The sequence below is a fragment of the Cyprinodon variegatus genome, unplaced genomic scaffold (assembly GCF_000732505.1).
Source record: "Cyprinodon variegatus isolate N-32 unplaced genomic scaffold, C_variegatus-1.0 Scaffold1647, whole genome shotgun sequence".
NCBI lineage: Eukaryota > Metazoa > Chordata > Actinopteri > Cyprinodontiformes > Cyprinodontidae > Cyprinodon > Cyprinodon variegatus.
In genome coordinates, this window is record NW_015152100.1 from 89,792 (window position 1) to 112,855 (window position 23,064).

Consider the following 23,064-nt stretch of genomic DNA (forward strand, 5'->3'; position numbering starts at 1 on the left):
TACTTATTTCTAGACCGTTTTTGCAGAAATAACAACTGAGATCTCTTATTTCAAGTGTATAATATCTAATTTTCTTATTTTAAGGGTAGAAATACTGATTCAAGGGTAAATACACTTATTTTGAGATATTTTCACTCATGTCTAGATTGTTTTTACAGTGCACCCAGCAGGTTCCTTTTTGATTGTACAAACTGATGTTAAGATTCATCAATGTATAGCAGTAAGTATGTTCTCTGGCCCTTAAGGCTCTTGTTCCGTAACAACTTCCTACTTTCCACTTTTAGCAAAAATGTCCGAGTTTAAGTTAGTCCCATTTCCTCCAGAGCCTCTTTCCCACTGAAAATACCAGATTAAAACGTGTTTTCCAAACATGGCATTTGGCTCCCTTCCCTCTGGCAAAAAAAGCTGGGTCTAACCCCTAGCTGCCCCACTGCGTGACTGGTGACATCATCACGCAGGGTTAGCGTTGATGATGTCACAACTGTGACAGAAATCAGGACAGTAAACAATGGAGAGAAAACTCACTACCAAAACTCACTACACGCCAGGCTGTAGTGAGTTTTGGTCTGTGATCTGTCTGAATGCCTGTTATCAGGGCTGCGCCATGTTTATCGAATGTAAACAGGGTTGTTTCGGCTTGTTAGATCAGAAGTGACTGTTGCGTTCAATGGTATCAGGTAATTTAGCGGGTCAGCATGGCTCTGGTGTTCCCACAGCATGTCGATCAGAGCCAAGGCGATTTTAACGTGGGTCACTTGCCAAGTCGTTTGACCCGGATAGACACGCGTCAGTGAGCTGTTCCCACTGCCACTAAAAAGCCGATTGCTGATTGGTTTAAACTGCTACTTTTGCCGGTGGAATAGGGGTACAACTGAGCTTTTTGGATCTGTACAGATCCACCAGAGGTGCCATGGCTTCTCCACGTGGACTCCGCCCGATCTTTATGAGTTTGCAGTTTAGTCGTCCTTCAAACTCATCATTGGAATCTCTGAGCGATGTTAAAAGCGGTGGTGATATGAACCTGCCTGCTTCAAACTTCTCTACAACCACAACCCTGACCTACCAGCATTGTGCCTTTATGGGGCTAAAGATTTAACACATCCAGGTAATCCTCATGGCACAATCTGAATTGATCCACCTTAATGTTTGGGGTATTTGGCACAGACACATCTTAAAATAAGCTTTCAAAAAAGGGATGGAGTTCTAATTACCTGTATATGGTGATGTAAATTCTGTATTGCAAATTTACAGAGCATTTTTAGCAAGGGCTAAAATATTTATCACACTTGCAGGTCATTTCTTGAAACTAATCTGATTATTTTTAGAAGAATTAGCAAATTTTTGGATTGTTTGATATTTATTACAAAGAAAACTACTTTACTTTCCTGATCCTTTTTTCAGTCACATTCTTTTAGCATGATTCTAAATATCATGAATCATACTTCCTCTACAATTCTAAGCAAGCAGATAAAACAGATTATAAAATAATAGATATTATTTGATCAGTTGAATAAAATCAAGTTTATATGAGATCCACCTCAGTGGAGACTTTGGTCCCTTTGAAGGTTTTATATACGACTCAACCAATCAGAGACAAGCAGCTATGAAATATAATTCATCTTCAGTCATTTTATAAAACACATTCTGACCTTTAATTGGAGCCAACAATCAGGAAATGGCCTTGAATTCCACTTAAGTGTGATTTAGGTTTGACTTTATCCCCAAAATGAGGCGTTTTCTTCTCCAATGTTCAACAAATTTCTGAGGTGAGTGTCGAACAGCAGGATCTATACTGAGGTTAAATGACACACAGGTGGACTCTGTGTACTACATCTGATGGCACATGGTTACAATAGGTTTAAATTTGGGGTATCAGAGTAAAGGAGGCTAAGTTTAACAATAGTTTGCAAACCAGGTGTTGTTTAATTTGCTTTGCTAATATGCCATACCGTGTCTTTAAGGTTGTAATAAAAGAACAATTTGAGTCAAAGGCTATGAGTTGAGATCAGCTAATATAGGTTTTACGCCTAAAACAAAAATCAACATTATTTTGACATCATTAAAGCTGATCCTTGATACACGAGTCTCTTTTCTCCACTGAAATCATAAAATAATACAATAAATTACAAATTACACAAGTCTCAATTTAAACAAATAAAGAAACACTTATTAACAAATTAAATAAAAGCAGAAAGCAAAGGGATATAGCGCCTCATGGGAACTTACTGCTGAAAACATTCAGCACAATCATATATAAAAACAAAATGCTATAATTGGCCTAATGATGTATCGGTCTACCTCTGGAATAAATACCTTTAGAAGCAGCTGCAGCTTTCAAAACAAAGACTTTAAGATGATGATAATAGCTGTACCTGCGATAGCGTGATTGTGAGGTCCTCCCTGCAGACCTGGAAACACGGCCTGGTTGATCAAAGACTCCAAGTTGTACAGAGTCTCCTTTCCTTTGGCGTCCACACTCCGCACCCCTTGGTAAGAGATGGAGGTTCAGAAGACAAACATTTGAAAAGAGAATATTGAGGAGGTGGATGGAGAAAATTAAGATGTTCTATAAAAAATTTTTTAAAAAAGGATCTACCTTTCCGATAAAAGATAAGTCCGGCTCGGCAGCCACGCAGAGTTTTGTGGGTCGTTGTGGTGACAATGTCGCAATGCTCAAAGGGTGAGGGCACCACTCCAGCAGCCACCAACCCACTGATGTGAGCCATGTCCCCCATCAGATATGCACCATTCTCATTGGCGATCTGCTTCAAGCGGGCGTAGTCAAGGTTCCTCGAATAGCAGCTTGTTCCTAAAGTAAGCAGACAGAAATAAAATAAAAAAAAAAAAAAACGTTTTGATTTGGGTTTTTCTTCCCACAAACTAACTTTACAGAGGAGAGTGAACCTATGTGAGTTCATGAATAAAACCTGCAATGATGAGCCTCGGGTGGAACAGCCGTGCATTTTCCTGCAGCTTGTCATAATCGATGTAGCCCGTTTCTGGATTCACCTTAAAAAAAAAATAAATATAACTTTCTTATTTTACGAATATATCACTTAAGAGTAATCCAAACTAAATTAAAGCTAAAAAAAATTGCCAAAACAACCAATATTTATTTTATTCTGTTTGAGAATAAATAAACTATGGAAGAGTAATTGGTGCAAAATAGATACAATTATCTATAGAGTTTGCATAAGAAAATAAAGACGTCAAAAAACAGAGCCAAGGTGTTTAAAGGTCGTATTCCCACTAATATTAAAGGAGATAAAGACTTGGAATATAGATCAGCTCTATAATAATAACTTTTATCTAAAAGGGTTTTCAAAACACCTACGGATACATTTCAATAAACACTATTAAAAACAGGACAGGCAGTTTGGAACAGATGAGTTTTTAGTCTGGATTGTAACAGAGGTAAATATCAGTGTTGAAATTATCAGGAGTGAATTTCAGAGTTTGGGAGGAAAATGGGAGAAAGATCTGCTGTACTTGGATTTAGGAGGGGGTCTGAAAGAGACCTGAGAGGTATGGGTGACCTTGAACGTGAACAAAAAGATTTTAAGCTAAATTCGGGACGGACTGAAGCATATAAAGGGATTGCTGAGGAAGAGGAAAAAGAATAGGTGACGAGGCTGCACAGGCTTTTATCTAGCAATGTGTACGGCCGTTACTAAAAAAATGACTAATTGTATGCCCTGTTTTTCCTCTGGACACTTTCCTCAGATATTAAAAATTTCCCGAGCAGCAGATGCTTGGGTTGGAAAAATGAACTTTTGCTGCTCAACGCGCCAAATCAGCCAATCAGAGAGCTGATCTGGGAACTGACAGGGAGACAGACACAGCGCTGCTGAGGCAGAGAGCTATGATCACCGCACTGAAACTGTTTATTTATGCCTAAATTAACTTAAAATGTTAAAACCTGCCAGTAAAATATGTTTGCTTTTACTATTCTGGTGCGTACAGTTTGTAATACATCCATGAAAAACCCTAACATCTACTTCCTGCTGCCACGAACAGTTGGGGAAAAATTCCCAAGAAGCGAACTAGCCTGAGGCAGCGCACCTAACAGTGAAAAAATATTTTAAGGCAGGATCATAATCTGGATGAACTGACTGTTCTGAGGTGGACTTTCTCACATAAAAATAAATTAAAACTACTTTCTACCCACTGAGGACAGCAAATATAGTCACTCTGCCATTGAACACAGGAGCAGCAGAAGCATCAGATGCATTTGTTCACTTTCCTGGACGCTGGCCTTAACGTGTACAAGCATCAAAACTGAAGCAGCAGGCGGCTTTTTGCTGCTCAAATCACGCTGTGAACGTAGCATTACTGTTTCTGATTGTTTGAATTAACATCTGTGTAGAGGCAAGGATGCATTTTTGTCATGTCTCTAAGGGTGGGGTGCATGTGTTAAAGGTATGTATGGGCATGTGTGGGTGGAGCTGAATGATTGACTAATGAATATCACCTGGATCTTCTCTGGGGCTGTTTTGTTTGTTTGATTCAGAGAGAGGCTAAGGCAGGGTGCCAATATTTCTGTTGACCGCAAGTTTATGGCATAATAAGTCTGCGAATCTACCTGTTGTACAATGCTTCACAGAAAAAGGATACAATAAACATCCCTAACTGCAGTAAAGCTTTATGTTTCCTCCTTGGATTCAGCGCGTCAAACAGATCTCTGCTCTCCTCTCTGTGACTAATTTTTGGATGAAGGTCGCCTACAATATGAAACATAATATTGTACCTAAAAATGATCTCATGTCTTCTTTATGAAATTTCCTAATCTAGTCAAGCATACAAACTTCCCATCATCAGGACAAAAGTAGTTTTGCGAGACAAAAAGTTAGCTGCATTCCACCTCAAAATGCAGGAGAGTCTAAATTTCAAACTTTTCCGCGCTAAGTCTAAAGATGTGGTACACCAAGGTGTACCCCCTATGAAATATTCCTGGCTAAAGGCCTGAAGGAGAACAACAGAAGCAGAATGCAGGGAAAGAGAAGGACGAAGATGATGAATGTTTCATTGATGAAAATGGAAAAAGAGTGACGTTATTGATGTAGGAGGTGAATGACAGAGAGGAATGAAGGATGACTCTCAGACCTTTTACCTGAGAAGAGGGAGAGAGGGTGGAAGTGTCACATAAAAAGAGAGAGACTGTCAATCTTGGATCTCTGTTTTGTTGCTATTGAGCTTCAGGAAGTTAGAGGTGAACCAGGCATTAATTTCAGCAAGGCAGGAGGTGAGGGAAGGAGTTTGGAGTTTATCAGATAGATAGAGCTGGGTATCATCCACATAACAATGAAAATTAATCTTACATTTCTGAAAGATGTAAAGCCCCGTCACACCTTGCTGATTTAGACAGCGTATGCCTAATGTCCCAGAATCTCCTAAAACGCCGGCATATGCTGAACTTTTCATGTATCATTTCAACTCTGGGTGTAAACATACCGTATTCATAACAAGTCCAGAACTTAAGTCCAACGACAGCCTAACTTATGCATAACGTACAGCAGCGTAATGCCCATGAAATGTCGCAAGCCAGTGTCCTGAGGGGGGCAGCAATGCGCACGGAGGCACCCGGCCTGCGTAAAAAGATTTCTTTGATTGCGGTATTAACCTAGCTGCTGTTTAACGCCCGCCAAAAAAAAAAAAAAAGAAAAACAACTGGTAGGATTTCATTTATTTTATCCGTGCTACAAGATTGTTGTACATTTAGCTTGGAGAATCATTTAAGTCTGCTCTTTATGTGTTTAAAACAAAGATGGTGGGTAGACGGCCTACTTTTTCCCAACTCAGGTTCTGAATATATATATTTTGTTTTTGGAAACATCGGATCAGAGTAAAACTTAAGCAAAATTTGAAATCCTCTTCAAAGCATTAGTACGGTAAAACTCCTTTATAAAGCTTAAGTGCTGAGAGTTTATAGCCTCATAGGGAATATTGTTAGGTAACTCCACAGTTGCTGATTTTAAGCTGTTCTCTGGTTGTGCAATGATTTCTGCTTTCATAAGAAGTCAAAGGGCAACGTAATGCAAACGTGACGAATACAGGTCCTGCTCTATCGATCCCTGGGATTGATCTCATCCCCACTCAGTAAATAACACCAAACCTCTTATCATTATCGAACACATTCCTCTAAAAACAAGCTGAAAAATGCATGTCATTCGCACCTTATATGGCATGGATTCAAAGAAGATGGAGGTTGCTGAGATTTTCTTCTTCTCGGTCATGAAGCCGTGGGTGAGGTGGCCGCCATCAGGAAGGTCCAGCCCCATGATGCGGCCATGTGGCTCCACCACAGCTGTGTAGACTGCAAAGTTGGCTGGGGAACCTTATAGAGGCAAAGCGGAGGATAAGAACAAGGAGGCAAACAAAGATTGCGCTGAAACCATATTTGAGGAATCTATCATTTTACTGTCACAACTTTCTGTGGGATTTGAAAAAAAAAATAAAAAATTGCCAGTTAAATCTGATGAAATACTTGTGCGGAACAATTAACATGTCTCACTGTTAGGGTCTATCCATACAAACACAGAGAACTTCATGATCTCTACAAGACATTTAAACTGGCAACTCACAGAGTGCTCTTCCTAAACAATTAATAGAAAATTAAGTGGAAGGAAAACATATCGTAAAGAAAAAAAAAATAATGACAAGCGATTCCAATAAATGCGCCTTAAGAGGAAAGAGATGCAGAGCTCATTTTAAGAGCTTGGAGGAGAGTTAGATGTGGAGTCAGCCTTCTAAAGGCTGATTTATACTTCGAAAACAGGTCATCTGTGTAGATGTTGTAGTGGACAAAAAGACGTTCCCGCCCCCTCTGCTGACACTCTGCTGCACCTCTCCCAAATTGTAACTGACCGCAGACAGGAGGCCGGCTGGTTTTGTTTTTATGACAGAAATTACGGAAAACAACTTGTGAAGTTTGACCAGCTAGAAGAGCGAGGTGCGCGAGAACACTGGGAGCCCTTTTCCACCTGGATCCCCGCTCAGGAGTATAACCAACCCTTTAAGAGCCATGCCATGCTCTGTATTCACAACATGGACGAATACTGAAGCATCAATTAGGCTAAGCCTTTCCAAACAAGCAAAGGAGGATGAGGACTGGCTCAACTGGATGCTCAACAGTCTAACGGGAATCTGTGGAGTATTGTCATGAAGAAGATGAATAATACCATTTTTATTACTAAACCGGTCTAGATAAGCTGAAAGCTGCTTTTAAAGTAAGCTGGGCTTCCTGAACCCCTCAGCACCAACTAGAGCCTGACTGCCTGCTCTGCACTGATTCAGTAATTCATTCCAAAGGAGTCCACTAAATGTACATTCCACGGACATAGCTTACAGTATGCCAACATTTCTGCAGACATTTTAAAATGCTTTAATATTCTTATCCAGTAGCAGAACTCTCTAAGCAATAAAAATGTAGGTTTTTATATACTGACATCTAAAATATGTCACTTTGCTTCACTTTCTGAATTGAGTTACTTCAATAAATGAACTTTATGACACTCCTGAGATGCATCTAAGGTAATTAGGGGCGTAAGCTGCATTCAGAGGGAAAACACTGCCTTATTTTTTCTATATGGATTTCTAATTATGGTTTTATACAGAAATGAAGAAACCCTACATATGGTCTGCACCTCTGCAGGAGGAGGTTTAATACCTGAGTATGGCTGTGCATTGACGCCCCATTTCTCCGGATCCAAACCAAAGAGCTCCAGCGCCCTCTTCTGGCAGAGTCTCTCCAGCTCATCAATATGTTCAGTACCACCATAGTACCTAAAGTGAGGAATTAGGCTCATGAATACCTTCAATAACAGCGTTTAATAAACATGTTTCCTGACTGGATGAGGCGGCGTACCTCTGGCCAGGATAGCCCTCAGAGTACTTGTTGTTCATACAGGAACCCAGAGCCTCCAGAACAGCTCTGCTGGCAAAATTCTCTGACGCTATCAGCTCCAGACCGTAGACCTGCCTGTGCTTCTCCTTCTTTATGATGGAGAACACCTGAAGCACAAACATCACAAAAATCATCAGAACTTTTTTAAAAATTGCATGAATAATGTTTAATAAGTCCCAGATGCACACCTCTGAGTCACTGACGGCCAGAGGCTCCAGCATCATCTTGTTGTGCGAATCCCAGGTTTCTTTACCCACACTGTGGCCGTTTGTTAGAGACATGGTTGTTTTCCTGGAGACACGATGTGGAAATCTGACACAAGAGATAAGAATCACAGATAAGTCACATAAAAAAAACTATAAGAGATGGTCGCTGATAATAAAATAGCAGGTTATCAGAACTCATTATAGAAGCTTTCAAAAGACCTTCATAAAAATAAAAACATAAAAGTTCATGGATTTTATTGGAACTCTGTGTGAAAGACCGACACAGACTACAGATTAAAGCGTGAATAAAACCGGGGGATTCATCTGCATTCATCCTAAGCTCGGTCAGATTAGATTAAGAACATTTGTGATCATCAGATGTAAATCCCTTTATTGTCCCATGATGTGGAAATTCACTCTCTGCTTTGACCCATCCCTTTGGGGAGCAATGGGCTGCCATTGTGCGGCGCCCAGGGAGCAGTGTGGGGTTAAGGGTTCTGGGCTGTGGCGATGACACAAGCGCACTGCTCTAACCACTAAGCCAACACTCCCCATTTATCAGACTTAAATATTGCAGCAGATACTGGGTTAGGATTAGGTCTGGGCTTTGACTAGGCCATTATAACACAAGAATATGCCTTGATCTAAACCGCTCTGGCTGTTTCAGGTTGATCTCCTGCAGGGAGGTGAAGCTCCAACCTGGTCTGAAGACTTTTGCAGCCTCTAACAGGTTTTCCTCTAGGATGCCGCACTTGGTTTAGATCAGTTGTCTTGTTGAAAGGCTACTGTATACTGTGATGATCTGTTTACATATAAATAGACATGATTTTACAAACAGAAAGACCTCATTTACCAAGAATCAGTTGGACTAAATTTTAAGGCCAGTGGATGAAAAGAGGATGAAATACAAAAGCACATGACATTTTTTGAAGATTGATTAAATAATCTTAAAAATCAACTCTCTTGTAAACAGGGGCGGATTAAGGAAATTTGGGCCCCAAGGTAAAAACAGGCAGGGGGCCCTGTGAATTGAGAATACAGCACATAAAAAAGACCCATTATACAGATACAGAAATTTTAATAGAATAGACTTACATTATTAGTTTTATGTTTTGTCCCTTTTCTTGTTGTTTTCCTCTCTATGTTTTGTACTCAGCTGACTTTTCATGCTCGCTCAATAGGAATAAAAGTTTTTGTTTTTTTCCAAGCACTAAGCTCACTTAGCTGATTGCTCCTTCCTGTGTTTCCAAAAAAGGTGATGGCAAAAGTAAAGAGACACACTTAAAATTATAAGTGTTCTGATGGCTTTGTAGTGAAAGGATTTTTATCAGAAACATAATTAATATGCACAAATAAGGAATAGTTGTATTAACCATACATGTAAATAGAATTTTATGGGGCCCCTGGGAACTTGGGGCCCCTCGGAACTTGCTTAGTATTGCCTAATGGTAAATCCCCCCTGCTTGTAAATATTAGATTATTTCTGTTGGCTAATCGGCTAAAATCCAAACAAAGAAAGAAGTCTGACATTTCTGTGTGAGATGAGAGGAGAGCTCTACATGCAATGTTGCCACCCCCCTATAGGCTCATCAAGGAACCTTTGAACCGTCACACAGCAGAGTTCTGCAGAATCTGTGAAAACACGATCAGTCTTTGCTCCTTACACCAGTCATCCTGTCTGCCCTGCATGGGGCTGCTTGCACAGCCCACATCCTAAGTCTTTGCACATGACAGTCACCATGCATGAAAGGGAGCCAAACAGAGCGCAGGAATTTGATTATAAAACAGCCTGATCTGACCGAGAAAACTACCCAGCAAATACAGATGACACACATGGAACAGAAATATAGAAATAACTTGTTTTAAGGCAGGGAAGGGACTTGCAGCTAACTGCTAAGTGCCATATGTCACAGCAGCATCTAATCAGGAATAAAAACATTACCACCTGCTCTGATCTCAGCTTTGATACTATCTGCTTTAAATACGGATGCATTGAAACAGTAACTAAATCATGTTTTTTTTAAGAAGTATGAGCCTCTCACCAAATGACAATGATGTGACTCCCGCCGCTGTCAGTAGAAGAGCTGAACTAGGATCAGTTTTAAGAGCGCAGCTATAAAACAAAAAGGCCACATGAAGAGCAAAGTCCGCGAAACTTTAAGCCAATCACATCACGCCCTCCTCATCGCTTCCGCTTACGTAGCAACAACACGCAAACATGACTGCTTAAAATGAAAAATTATTGGAATTTAAATGAAATAGGGATAAAGACTGATATATATTTATATAATATATATGTATATTATATATGATATATATATTATATAATATATTATATATAAATTATATTATATAATATATTATATATATACTATATAAGAAACTGTTATTGTAACTACTTAAAATATATTCAGATGGTTATCAGAATTTAAAAGGAGGTGTGGGAATAGGAATTTATATACCAGAGTTTAATATATATATATATACATATACATATACAATAATGATCAGATTAAGAGTAGGTCATACCTATTTAAATGACTATTTATATTTAATAGGGAGGAAAAATAATGATAAATGCGAAGGATATGGAGAAAAAGAAAATGTAGAAAATGTATTGAACTGTAAAATTTATGAAGATTAAAGGGAGAAATTGAAAAGGGTGGTTGGAAGGACCATAGATATCCATAATAAAGGCCTTTATTATGGATATCTATGGGAAGGACAGGCAAAGAATGTAAGGTAATGTTGCTACACACTCATGTACAGTAGGTGGCGGTATGCACCCTAAAATTGCCTGCGATCCGCCGTAATAGAAAAGAAGAAGAAGACCTGTTTGCTTTTAATGATACACCAAATAAAACGCCTCCCACACCTCGTTTTACATCCTCTTATACAATAGAGTATAAGAGGATGTAAAACGGGTTAATGAGGCATCTTGAAGCGTTTCATTGCCAAACTGTTGATACTGTCTCGCAGAATACTGACACCTGCTGGACATTTAAAGACACTACAGGCAGTTTATTTTAAAGTCTAAACTCAATTGATTTGATGACCTAATACAATGATATAACTGAAGTTATTGTAGGTTATACTATATTATTTCATATCTGTGTTTAAATATCTTTGAAAATATCTTATGAAAATATCTTTAAGATTTTTAGATGCAGCCAATAAATAATGTAAACATATATCATAAAGAGAAAATTTAGGGGGAAATGTGAATGAGGATGCTTGTGGACTAGAATTTTAAATCATATTTTTTAAACAATAAGTGCAGTAAAAACAGTAAATAAACTGAGAGTCAATTTGAAATTAACTTTAATTCAGATAATTTGAGTGATAACTGAGAAGAATACACAATGAGAAAATTCAAAAACAAATGCAACGGCTGAAAGGTTCCTGTTTCTTTTAGGCTGCTCCAAAATTTTTGATCATTTTAATGATAAACAAAAGATGAGCCTTTTTTTTTAGCAGATGCATCATGTTGACAGAAACATTTTTAAACACAGTTTAGTGTGTCAGTCAGTGGACAAACAACTCCTGCATCGGTCACATCAGTTTCTTGAAAGAACACGCACACCTATACAGTGTTTTGCTCTATGAGCTCCACGCATGCATAGGTGGTGCTACACCCATCACTACTAATAAGTAAGTCTGTTATAGAGAAAGCAACATANGGAAGGACAGGCAAAGAATGTAAGGTAATGTTGCTACACACTCATGTACAGTAGGTGGCGGTATGCACCCTAAAATTGCCTGCGATCCGCCGTAATAGAAAAGAAGAAGAAGAAGACCTGTTTGCTTTTAATGATACACCAAATAAAACGCCTCGCACACCTCGTTTTACATCCTCTTATACAATCGAGTATAAGAGGATGTAAAACGGGTTAATGAGGCATCTTGAAGCGTTTCATTGCCAAACTGTTGATACTGTCTCGCAAAATACTGACACCTGCTGGACATTTAAAGACACTACAGGCAGTTTATTTTAAAGTCTAAACTCAATTGATTTGATGACCTAATACAATGATATAACTGAAGTTATTGTAGGTTATACTATATTATTTCATATCTGTGTTTAAATATCTTTGAAAATATCTTATGAAAATATCTTTAAGATTTTTAGACACAGCCAATAAATAATGTAAACATATATCATAAAGAGAAAATTTAGGGGGAAATGTGAATGAGGATGCTTGTGGACTAGAATTTTAAATCATATTTTTTAAACAATAAGTGCAGTAAAAACAGTAAATAAACTGAGAGTCAATTTGAAATTAACTTTAATTCAGATAATTTGAGTGATAACTGAGAAGAATACACAATGAGAAAATTCAAAAACAAATGCAACGGCTGAAAGGTTCCTGTTTCTTTTAGGCTGCTCCAAAATTTTTGATCATTTTAATGATAAACAAAAGATGAGCCTTTTTTTTTAGCAGATGCATCATGTTGACAGAAACATTTTTAAACACAGTTTAGTGTGTCAGTCAGTGGACAAACAACTCCTGCATCGGTCACATCAGTTTCTTGAAAGAACACGCACACCTATACAGTGTTTTGCTCTATGAGCTCCACGCATGCATAGGTGGTGCTACACCCATCACTACTAATAAGTAAGTCTGTTATAGAGAAAGCAACATATGTTCAGTGCTAGAGAGGCTGGAAGTTCACAAAACATGAGTGGAGGGAAAAAGTGTTGCTTTGAGAGCCAGCTCACTTGGATGTGCATATTTATAAAACGTACATGGACTATAAATGCCCCATTGCTCATTGTAAACCACTCCTGGACCTGACATGATAAGAGTGTCATGTTCTGACCAGGAAGAAGAAAAAAGACAAGACTGTGGCTCACTCACTTTAAATTAGATTTAGCCTTTGACATCAAGGGTTGCAGTGTTTTTTTTTTTTTTAATTTGCATTACTAATATAAATAACCTTATTAATGGCATTCTAACACACACTGTGGTGTTACTGTACATCACTAAAGTGGTGACAAAAGTTCTTCTCTTGCTGAGCCATGAGGGTCAGAACTGAAATGTTAAATTTCATTCTACTTTAAAGTAGTGGAGGTTTTCCTATGGATTTTTGAAAAAAAACCACCATCTCCATTTAAAGGGCGAGTACAATAATGCAACTAGCTTTTTTTTTTTTTTTTAACAAAAATATCTCATTGATTATTTTTATGTACAAGATAGATCTCACGTTAAATGTATATTGGAGGAATTTCACAAAGTTTTAAAAACCCACTCTGTATACTTAAAAAAAAAATGCACATGCACCCTGTACCCACTCCTGAGAGGGAACGCCTATTAAACATGTGAGAGAACGTGCACAAGCCCATTTCTCCTTGTGCACGCTGTTTAAAAGTTGCTGTTGCATCACTCATACAAGCTTACTTTCGCAAAGATTTCCAGTTTTTTTTTTCCCGTCACACTCACCACTGGTAAGTGATAATGAGGACGATCACGTACGTAAACGTATCGCCAGAATAATTGACAATTACGAGGACCACTTATTTAGATGATCCAAAAACATCCCACTTGTCCCATAGATAAGAAAACCGATAATTTTGCTTATCAGTGAAATAGTTTTGAAACAAATCAGGAGCATATAGGTTGTTGTATTGATGCGCCGTATTTCCCCTATAAGGAGATCTGATACGGATTCTTACACTTCAGGTTGGAAAACCCAGCTTTAAATCAGATCAGAGGTCAGAATCCACAGCAGGTCTTTGCCATGAGGATGGAAACAGTGTGTTATACATCTGCAGGTCAACACTGGGTTTTCTGGCATAAACTCAAGCAAATAACCAACAGACACATTTTACTGGTTTCATATAATTAATCTGAAATTGGTTTTAATGAGTCAGTTATATACATCGTAAGTTCAAAAAAAAAAGAAGACAGTGGCAAAGCTCACTTAGCAAAGTCTGAATTGTACAATGATAAGTATACCGTGAGAAACATTGAGGGGTTCATTCCAAGCATATATGAAGATCAATGGATTTTTATTGGTAGCTTTACTTCCAGGGAAGAGCTGGAAGCCACTGGCAGCCATCGACCTCCTCAATCTTTTTTTTTTCCCAACTGTTCATAGCGACAGTCGTGTCAAATACTTTTCGATGATCTTCCGTTAAAAATAGTCGAAGGGATATTGCGCCAGTCCATGAATAAGTGAAAAAGCGTCTGATAAAGACTGCATCATTTCAGAGAGAGGGAGTTCACTCCTCTGGCTGCTGCCGCCGCTGCCGCTGCTGCTTCTTTTGCTGGAGGAGAAAAAATAAACAGGTACAGGTAGGATACAGATCAGCAGGATGCAGGGAAGGTCTGGTGCAATAATAAAAAATATTTCAGATATGGAACTTTTCCACATTTTAACAACAAGAAAATTTAATGATTTTCTTCTGGATTGTATGATAAACATGGAAAAGTGAACATGGTTTTCATACCCTTAGAATTCCTCACATTTACCCACATTTTCATTGTTTTGAAGAGATTTGTGACGCAGGCTGAAAAAGAAAAAATGTACTACAGCCTTTTTCAAAATTCTTTTTCAAAGTATGGTGTGCATTTGTGTTTAGATCCCCTGATCTGATGTTTTATATTAGGGCTGGGTGATATACCGGATCTTTACCGTTACTGTCATTCACTACAATAACCGGCAACAAATTTCCCGTATGGGTAAAAAAAAAAAAATCAACTTAATCTGCTGCAGCATGTCGGGAATAACGTGATGCTGAGCGCTCAGAGAAGGAGTGAAGAGCCCGTTTTGAGTGAGGGTGTGGGAGCTTAAACGATGCACATTGTTCTCGCTGCACGCTCAGTTCACGAAACTGGAACACGAAATGCAAAGATTGTCTGAAAACTGTAGGAATACCCAAAGAAACGCATCCAACTTCCACTATCTACAGCACAACCACCCTGTTGACTTCAAAAATGTGCAAAAGGCTCCATTAACTTAGTGCAAAAATGTTTGCAGGAGAGGTAATATGTTTTTCCAGCTCAATGATTCATTGTTGAATGTTTAAACCTGAATGGACAAGACTTTAATATTTAATTGAAAGTTGATTGAAACTGATATGTAATGTGATTTATTCAATAAATAAATTATAAATAGATCAGTTGCATTTCCTGCACATGCCTTTATTTCTGATAGAGGAACCCGGGTTTTTATCGTGCATTTATCGTTATCGAGGTAAAACTGCCCAAATTAATGTGATATTGTTTTGAGGTCATATCGCCCAGCCCTAGTTTATATAGCAACCTTTCACAGAACTTAGATCTGAAGGTCTTTTCAGGCGTATATGTATCACAATAAGATGAGAGTAAATATCGAGGAAACGTTCAACAAGGAGGGAGCTCAGATCTGAATTGGGGCTCTTTCTGCTGGAGATAAAAAAAAAAACAAAAAAGCTATAGAGCTTTGAAGTCGCTTTTTCTCGTCTCCCATGCATGTGCACAAGGGGGTTACGCAAATTTGTTGCCACGGGGGACAAGCATCTGCAAAGACTGTGGAACATATGATTCCTATATAGTTTTGGGTATGGACTTTGACTGGGCCGTCCCATTGAGGCTCTGGCTGTAAGCTCAGGGTCGCCGTCCTGCTGGAAGGTGAACCTCTGCTTTAGTTTTAATAACTTCACGGCATCTCATAGGGTCCCTATCCAATAGAAAGTTACCATTTCGTTTGATTCTTTTGTCATCCACTCAACTCAGACCAGCTTCCGTGTCTCTGCTTAAGAAGAAACGGTTCAACGCAGCATGATTCTGCCACCACCATGTGCCACTATGGGGATCCTGTGCAGTTTTAGTCTCTTCTTCAACATAACTGGTGTTTTTTGGTAAACTTTAAATGAAAACTATTCTGAATTTCTTCCTGCTACTTTTTAGTACAGGCCAGATGCATGAGATGTTCTGTTAACAGATTCCCTATTTGAGATGCTGATCTCTGGTGCTTCTCATCCCGGTTCGTTAGCATAGGATGAAAGCTTTATAACTCAGCTCTGCTTTAATGGTTTACACATCATCCTAAAACAATATTCTGCTTCCTGTCCCTCAGTAATGTTTTTCAACCAACTTATGAGGCCCTCAAAGAAAACTACACACCTGATCAACCAATTTGGAAGGCACTTGGTCATTTATTCAGGGATACCAGATTAACCCCTTAAGCCCAAAGGGTCTTAGGAGCAAATTCCGCCTGAAATTACATATGTGAATTAAAGCATGTTAAGCTCCCAAACTATAAATTGGAAATACAATCTTTTGTATTTTTATGACAGAAAAGCATTGAGGAATATTTTTCATGTGGAATCTCTGTTGTAAATGTCATCATGTCTGATTTATAAGTGATTAAACAAAGTAAAAATGAAACGTATTTAGCAATTTTTTTTTTTCCAAAATAAACACTGAAAAACACCATGAAACCCCATTTGAAACTCTGGATGAACCCTCAGACTTTAGAGATCCACATCTTGACAATAACTCAAGCAAAATTGGACTGAATAAGTTGAAGCATGTTTGTTCCACTAAGGTTTTAGTCGGCAGTGCGTTAACGTGTTAAACGTGATTTTGGTAGAGTGGTGCCAAAGGTGGCCAAACTGTGTCAAATGTATTTTTACACTTATAAAAGAGAATCTGGCCAGAAAAAAATGCTCATTTACATTATTAGAGACCTTCTGTATAAGACAAAGTTGTTTCATTGAAATTGAGCATTAATATCACCAAACTAAATAAGAAAAACAGAGCAAGCTTATGTAACGCATGCCGGTTGCATCGCCTGAAATGGTCGCACAATTACCTCCGATCCCTCCTTAGAAACATCTGAGCCTCTAGTTTCCAATGATGCTGGCCATTAGGGGGTGGGGCTAAAACTTAATACCTGCTGTTGCATTACTCCTGCAGAGTCAGACAGGTCAGGTGGAATTTTAAATCTCATTTTATTTGTTTATACAGCAATAACACAAAAAGTATTTGCGAAAAAATTATTTTGAAGCGTGTTTTAGAAATTTTAAAGCCCCGTTTTGAAAGGTGTGTGGATGAATTTTCTATTTCTATAAATAGATCAATGTGAGGTGTCAGATGGGCGTGGTACCGGGTACGCCGGGCTTAAACTATTTTAGCTTCACTTCATAATTACAGAACACTGTGCTGGTTTTAACACATAAAACAGATGAAGGTTTAATGTTGTTTCAACACAAATAAATAATTTTACATGGTGTTGTAGGTCAGTTCATACTTCCACTAAGATCTTTACAACAAGCATCAATTCTCCTCCTTTTAGAAGAGGTTAAGGATAAAGTTTGTTTTATTTAACTTCTATGCTTTTGCTTTGTGTAGGTTTTAATAATATTTGTAATCAAAAAATGACGGATCATCCAAAAACAACAAAATTCATAGAAATGGTCCCTTCTGCATTGGTGCTGTTCTAAAGGTAAAACAAGCTATTTTATTGGAGTTAAAGGTCCCTTACACTAGTTTAGGTTTAGTCATCGTACTTCCCTGCCGTACCAAAGTCAACATTAACCTCCTGCAGTTCAGTCTCTGCTGAACGCTCCTAACTTTGGCGCCTTACCTTTTTTCTCTTCTTCTTTCTTTCTTGCTGCTTCCTCTCTTTGCTTCCTGATGATGGCGAGGCGGGCGAGGTCTGCCTTGGCCTGATCCGTCTTCCCGGCCAGATGCATCTTCATGTATCGCTCTTTCGCTTGCTGCTTCTCGATCTCTTCTCTGGTTTTGAGAACATTTAACTAATTATTTCTGACTGGCATTACATTACTCCAAGTAATTATTTTTTTTCTTACAAAACTGAATCAAGCAACTGAAAAGAGACACTGTTTTTTTTCCATTTCCAAATGTGATGTTTAAGGGAAAATAAAAGCTAGCCATCAGCCACCTACCTCTCTCTCCTTGATAATTGTCGAGGTTCGTCCAGCTCTATCTGTGTCACCTTCTTAGACTTCTGAGCCACTCTGTTTGGGTTCTCAATTTCTATCAATCCCTCCACTCCTGCTCGCTTTCTCTAAAAGAATCAAATTAAAAGAAAGAAATATAATTAGACTTAGATAAATTCATCAAAGTTTAGATATAGTATGCATTCAGATATCCACAGTAAAATACAGATCTAAAATAAAAAGGATCTTCTGGACATTTAGCTGATAAAGTAAGCTTCTGTCTTTATGTGAAACAAAAGGAAACCCTTTATGTTTTCATTCCCTAACTCAAGATTTATAAACATCAGTCTGAGTGCACGACGACGCCTTGGTTTCTAGTGTACTGCAAGTTTTGGCCAAACAGAGTGAAGATAAACACTAATATTTATAAGTGAATATTTGGGAGCAAAAACCAGGAACATTTAGCCCGTGACTGTTAAAGTCACTTTTTGAAGAAATGCAAAGGTTTATGTCACCAATGTGTGGTGAAAAAATATCATAACACTAATAAACATGTGCATTCAAAACTGTTCAAAGGAGGTACCCTGAGGAACACACCTCACGTTAGTTTTTATAACTGCAAAAAACATAAATAAATAAAAAAGATAATAATAAAAAAAAAATCAGCAGTTTTAATTGACACTTTAAACAGAGAGTCTGCGTTTTAACAGAGAAATTATGGAAGGGGGGAAAATGAGGTACCAGGGAATCGTCGTCATCACTGTCCTCTGAGTCAGATCCTGGTAGCTTCTCTTCTGCTGTGTCTTTAGGAGATGCGCCTTCTTCACCTTCCTCTTCTAGTTCATGCTGTGACATAAATAAGACACAAAAAAATAAGCAGATACAGGATTTTTAGAAGGGTTAAGAACATAAATATCACAGCAGCTCCTGATCATGATCAGACCAAGGCAGTTTTTTTAAAGTGCTATGTTACCATCAGACCGTATACAACAGCTGTTTTCTGGGATGACAATCACATTATTATCTTCTCTAAAATAGCTTTTGGACCAAGAGCACAAACCATATGACTAGATATTATTTCCTTAATGCTGTTAGCAATGAAGCTGGTGCACAATGCTACAATGTTCTTTTGTTTGATCAAAGATTGCTCTTAATAGCTATTTTAACAATGGAGTACAATGGTAATAAGATATATATATATATATATATATATATATATATATATATTATACTTTTTTTATTTACATGTTTCTAATTATTTCAGTATATATTGTGCATCTTCTTTGCATTCAACATTTTTTAAAGTAGCCAATTTGATAATGTTAATATCTGCAAGAATACAATATGGAAATGTTAAATGGAAAGGCTAATAGGAAAACACTTATTTTTCCTTTAGAATTCCAAAAATGTATAAGATGTTTTAATTTATCTTACAAATTTAAACATGTCATATTCGAAAATTATAACATGATGAACATTCAGTAATTTTTTATGCTTAAATGCATTACATTATAGTACTTTCATCTTTTAATGATGAAAATTAGTTTGTATTGCAAAAAAAATAATCTAGAAATAGGTAAAAATTTCTTAAATTAAGTGTATTTACCCTTAATTTGAGTAGGTAAATGAGATGATTTGCAAATGTAATGAGTATTTTTACTCTTAAAATAGGATAATTAAATAAAATGCACTTGAAATAAGACAATGTGTTTTCTTATTTTAAATGTAAAATGTATTTTTCCATTGGCAAAATGTCTCTTTTACCTTCTCAATTAAAGAACAAATGCACTTATTTTAATAAAAACTGCTTTATCTAGATTTTGATTTTTTTCCAGTGTGGTTACTGTGTTATAAATCTACGTTCATTGCAACACAATAATACCCAATAAGACTTGCTTGTCTCAAGAAAGAGTTTATTTTATAATGCAAAATACATGATTCATTGTGTCAGGATGTCATTTTTAGCTGTACCAACCTTTTTTCTCTCCTTCTCTGCTTTCATCTGAGCATCAATCTCCTCCGGACTAGTGTAGGTGCGCATGCGACCTTTGTGGCCACCTTTTTTCCCTGAAACAAAATGAAACATTACATCACTCACACACACCTGAATACAACATATACACCTGAAGAGCTGGACATTGAACAAACAACTACTATGTGACATGGGGAAGCATGTTATATCTATTTATAGCCGTCTCTTTATTTTTAACCAAATTAAAATAAGAATTCTACAGGACACCAGTGGGTGTAGTGAAGAAGCGCGTCGCCGAGATCGGTTTTCTCCTTTCGGGAAACATAATATTATTATTTTTTAAAAGAGTTTTACAAGACATGTAGCCAATATCCTTACCTCCTTTTGGCATTTTGTCAAACGAATCTTTTGTTACAAGTTGTCTTTAAGGAAAACACGGGTAGAAAACATTAATGTTAAGGCAACAGCATAAACTGACAGCTGGCTAAACTCAGAGGCGAAGAGCTGAAGCTACTTTTAGGTGTCCAACCATCTGCCTGTCAAAAATGTATTGTTCAAGAAATATGTAAGAATTTAAAAAATGAAAATTCGTATTGTATTAAAACAAAATTAGGACTCGTATAATATTTTGGACTAGACAGATCAACTAGTTCTTTTTTTTGTAAAAATAGATAGGATGGAACTTATGTTTACATTACGGCAATTTTAAGAAGTTCTAAAGTGATGCAATAGGACAGGGAGAAATAAATCCTGAAGTTTATGTTATGGTTCATACACTTTCATTTACAAAATACAGAATTAAATCAACTCAGAAAGTTTGATTAATTAAAGATAGCATAAAAAACACAAGCGGTGTGAATTTTTTTTTACCTAATTATGTCGTCATCAATCAACGACGACACGTAAAATTTTCGCGTCAGAAACGGTCTCGGGCCTCGAGACTTGAGATCGGTGCTACTAGAAGCTTCTATTTTTCTTTAGATTTTGTTGAATACAGCCGAAATGCCCAAAGTAAAGAGAAGCAGAAAGCCACCTCCAGACGGATGGGAGCTGATTGAACCCACTTTGGATGAACTGGACCAGAAAATGAGAGAGGGTAGCTTGGTTTTATCCGGTTGTCTTACACGTTAAATAGCAAGAGAATAAAAGATACGGGAACCAATTGAGATAAAATATTATTTAATATCTTTAATTATGTTATTTTTCCAAACATTGTTGCATGTTTTTTTTTGTATTTCACATTAGAACAGAATAGTCTTGCTGTGTCTTTGATAAGAAATACTAACTTAGGACTCTGACGTCGAAGCTATAGGCAGATTTTTGTTTTAATCCAGTCAAATTCAATGCAGATATATATTTGCTTTTTTTTTTTTTTTTTTACTGTTTTGAAATGCATATGTTATTAAATAAAGACTAACCTACTATCCAAGACATAGGCTTCAAAAATATCTAACATTGTTACTCAGTAAAATGTTATTGTGTTCATCAGAAAGAATTATTAACACCTTGATAAACAGGCTCCAATGTTTTTTTTGTTGTTTATTACTTGCTTGATTTGCTTTACTTTGGATTGATACACAGAATCTCTGGATGATTGAGTGAAACATCTTTATTAGCTTTCTTTATCTGTTTCTTCCCTCTGTGTCCCAGCTGAAACAGACCCTCATGAGGGGAAGCGAAAGGTGGAGGCCCTTTGGCCAATCTTCAGGCTTCACCATCAGCGCAGTCGTTACATCTACGACCTCTTCTACAAAAGAAAAGCCATCAGCAGAGGTACACAGGACCTAACATCCAAATAATATTATAACTTCTTTCCTCTTTTTTTGGTTATTGTAGCAGCTTTAATTGAGTCATGTAAAGTTGAGTTCCTTTGCAGGTTACATGTATGAATTTTGTTATAAGGATAAGGTAACTGGATAAGTTTGACATGGTGTTTAAATTTCCTGATGCCATTTCTTCTCCCTTTTATCAATTATTCCATTCATGAATTCCATTCATACATCTGTACGTCTCCCCTTTTATGCATCTACACTTTATCTACTATTAAATTTACTCAGTTGTTTATCCATCACATTCAAAGACAGAATTGCAGAATTATTGGCAATTAAATCTAGTAGCTATAATCTAAAATTAATGTATGTAAAATGCTGAAATGCTGACCTAAAACTGTGCAGGAACCCAACGGAAGCTAACCTTTTAGAAATTAACTCTCATTTTTATTGGTTTCTGTGTAATATAGAATAACCATAACTACAGAATTTATCCATCAGGAGGTTAGTTTATATCCCACTGACTAGATGTTTCACTCGTTTGTTTTGTGGCAGAGCTGTATGACTACTGTATAAAGGAAGGGTATGCCGACAAGAACCTGATTGCCAAGTGGAAGAAGCAGGGCTATGAGAACCTTTGCTGCCTGCGCTGCATCCAAACACGGGACACCAACTTTGGAACTAACTGCATCTGCAGAGTCCCTAAGAGCAAGCTGGAAGTTGTACGTCTGACAAAGTTTTATCAAACCTCACTGGTTAAACCAGCTTTATATCAATGTGTTTCTTACAGATAGTAGTTTGGTTTTATTGTGAAACTTTCTCGTCTTTTGCAGGGAAGAATCATTGAGTGCACTCACTGTGGATGCAGAGGATGCTCCGGCTGATCATTAAAAAAGCCTAAAGCTTTTGGTTTTACCATCACTGTCTACTGCCCTGATGTGACGGGATCAATATTTTTTGTTCTTCTGTGTTTCAACACAGAAAAAGAGTGAAGAGGACACTGTGACTGGGGCCACCTTTTGTTTTTCCCCCCCACATCATTTTTTTTTTTTCTGTGTGGTTTTTATGTTAACATTTTTGGTCTCTGAGTCAGACCCATCATTCCATAAAATTGTGTTCAAAATGAGGGGCAGTTGTAATGCATAGTTTTTCTCACGTTGCTGGCTGGAATGTGTTGGTTGTTATTTTTATCAGAGTTTTGATGTACATCTTAAATACTCTCAATTATTACAGTATGACTTTTAAATAAACATTTCGGTCATTTCCTGCGTGTCGTTTGGCATTTTAAAACGATTGCAAGTTTAGCGTAATCTCTTTTAGCTGTT

The 23,064-nt window shown here is 37.4% G+C and overlaps 3 protein-coding genes across 3 annotated transcripts in view; 1 reads left to right on the forward strand and 2 right to left on the reverse strand.

Moving 5' to 3' along the window:
* LOC107104202 (serine hydroxymethyltransferase, cytosolic-like) overlaps window positions 1–10,264 on the reverse strand; it is a 13,398-nt gene extending 3,134 nt beyond the window's left edge. The window contains exons 1-8 of the mRNA XM_015404148.1: window positions 10,152–10,264; window positions 8,092–8,215; window positions 7,865–8,010; window positions 7,667–7,782; window positions 6,174–6,334; window positions 2,928–3,009; window positions 2,597–2,809; window positions 2,373–2,486 (exon numbers count right to left, since the gene is read on the reverse strand). Coding sequence (XP_015259634.1) covers window positions 2,373–2,486; window positions 2,597–2,809; window positions 2,928–3,009; window positions 6,174–6,334; window positions 7,667–7,782; window positions 7,865–8,010; window positions 8,092–8,184 — 925 coding nt within the window. The 5' untranslated portion in view covers window positions 8,185–8,215; window positions 10,152–10,264. The remainder of the gene's footprint in view (window positions 1–2,372; window positions 2,487–2,596; window positions 2,810–2,927; window positions 3,010–6,173; window positions 6,335–7,666; window positions 7,783–7,864; window positions 8,011–8,091; window positions 8,216–10,151) is intronic.
* A 3,680-nt stretch (window positions 10,265–13,944) lies between these two features.
* pdap1 (PDGFA associated protein 1) lies at window positions 13,945–20,480 on the reverse strand. Its single transcript, XM_015404143.1, has 6 exons — window positions 20,349–20,480; window positions 19,974–20,065; window positions 18,740–18,844; window positions 18,005–18,126; window positions 17,683–17,834; window positions 13,945–14,377 (listed from the first exon to the last, which is right to left on the reverse strand). The coding sequence occupies exons 1-6, from the start codon at window positions 20,359–20,361 to the stop codon at window positions 14,313–14,315; spliced, it is 549 nt and encodes a 182-aa protein (XP_015259629.1). The 5' UTR covers window positions 20,362–20,480; the 3' UTR covers window positions 13,945–14,312.
* A 386-nt stretch (window positions 20,481–20,866) lies between these two features.
* Window positions 20,867–22,627, forward strand: bud31 (BUD31 homolog). Its single transcript, XM_015404145.1, has 4 exons — window positions 20,867–21,066; window positions 21,621–21,743; window positions 22,295–22,461; window positions 22,573–22,627. The coding sequence occupies exons 1-4, from the start codon at window positions 20,973–20,975 to the stop codon at window positions 22,621–22,623; spliced, it is 435 nt and encodes a 144-aa protein (XP_015259631.1). The 5' UTR covers window positions 20,867–20,972; the 3' UTR covers window positions 22,624–22,627.
* Window positions 22,628–23,064: the final 437 nt, after the last annotated feature.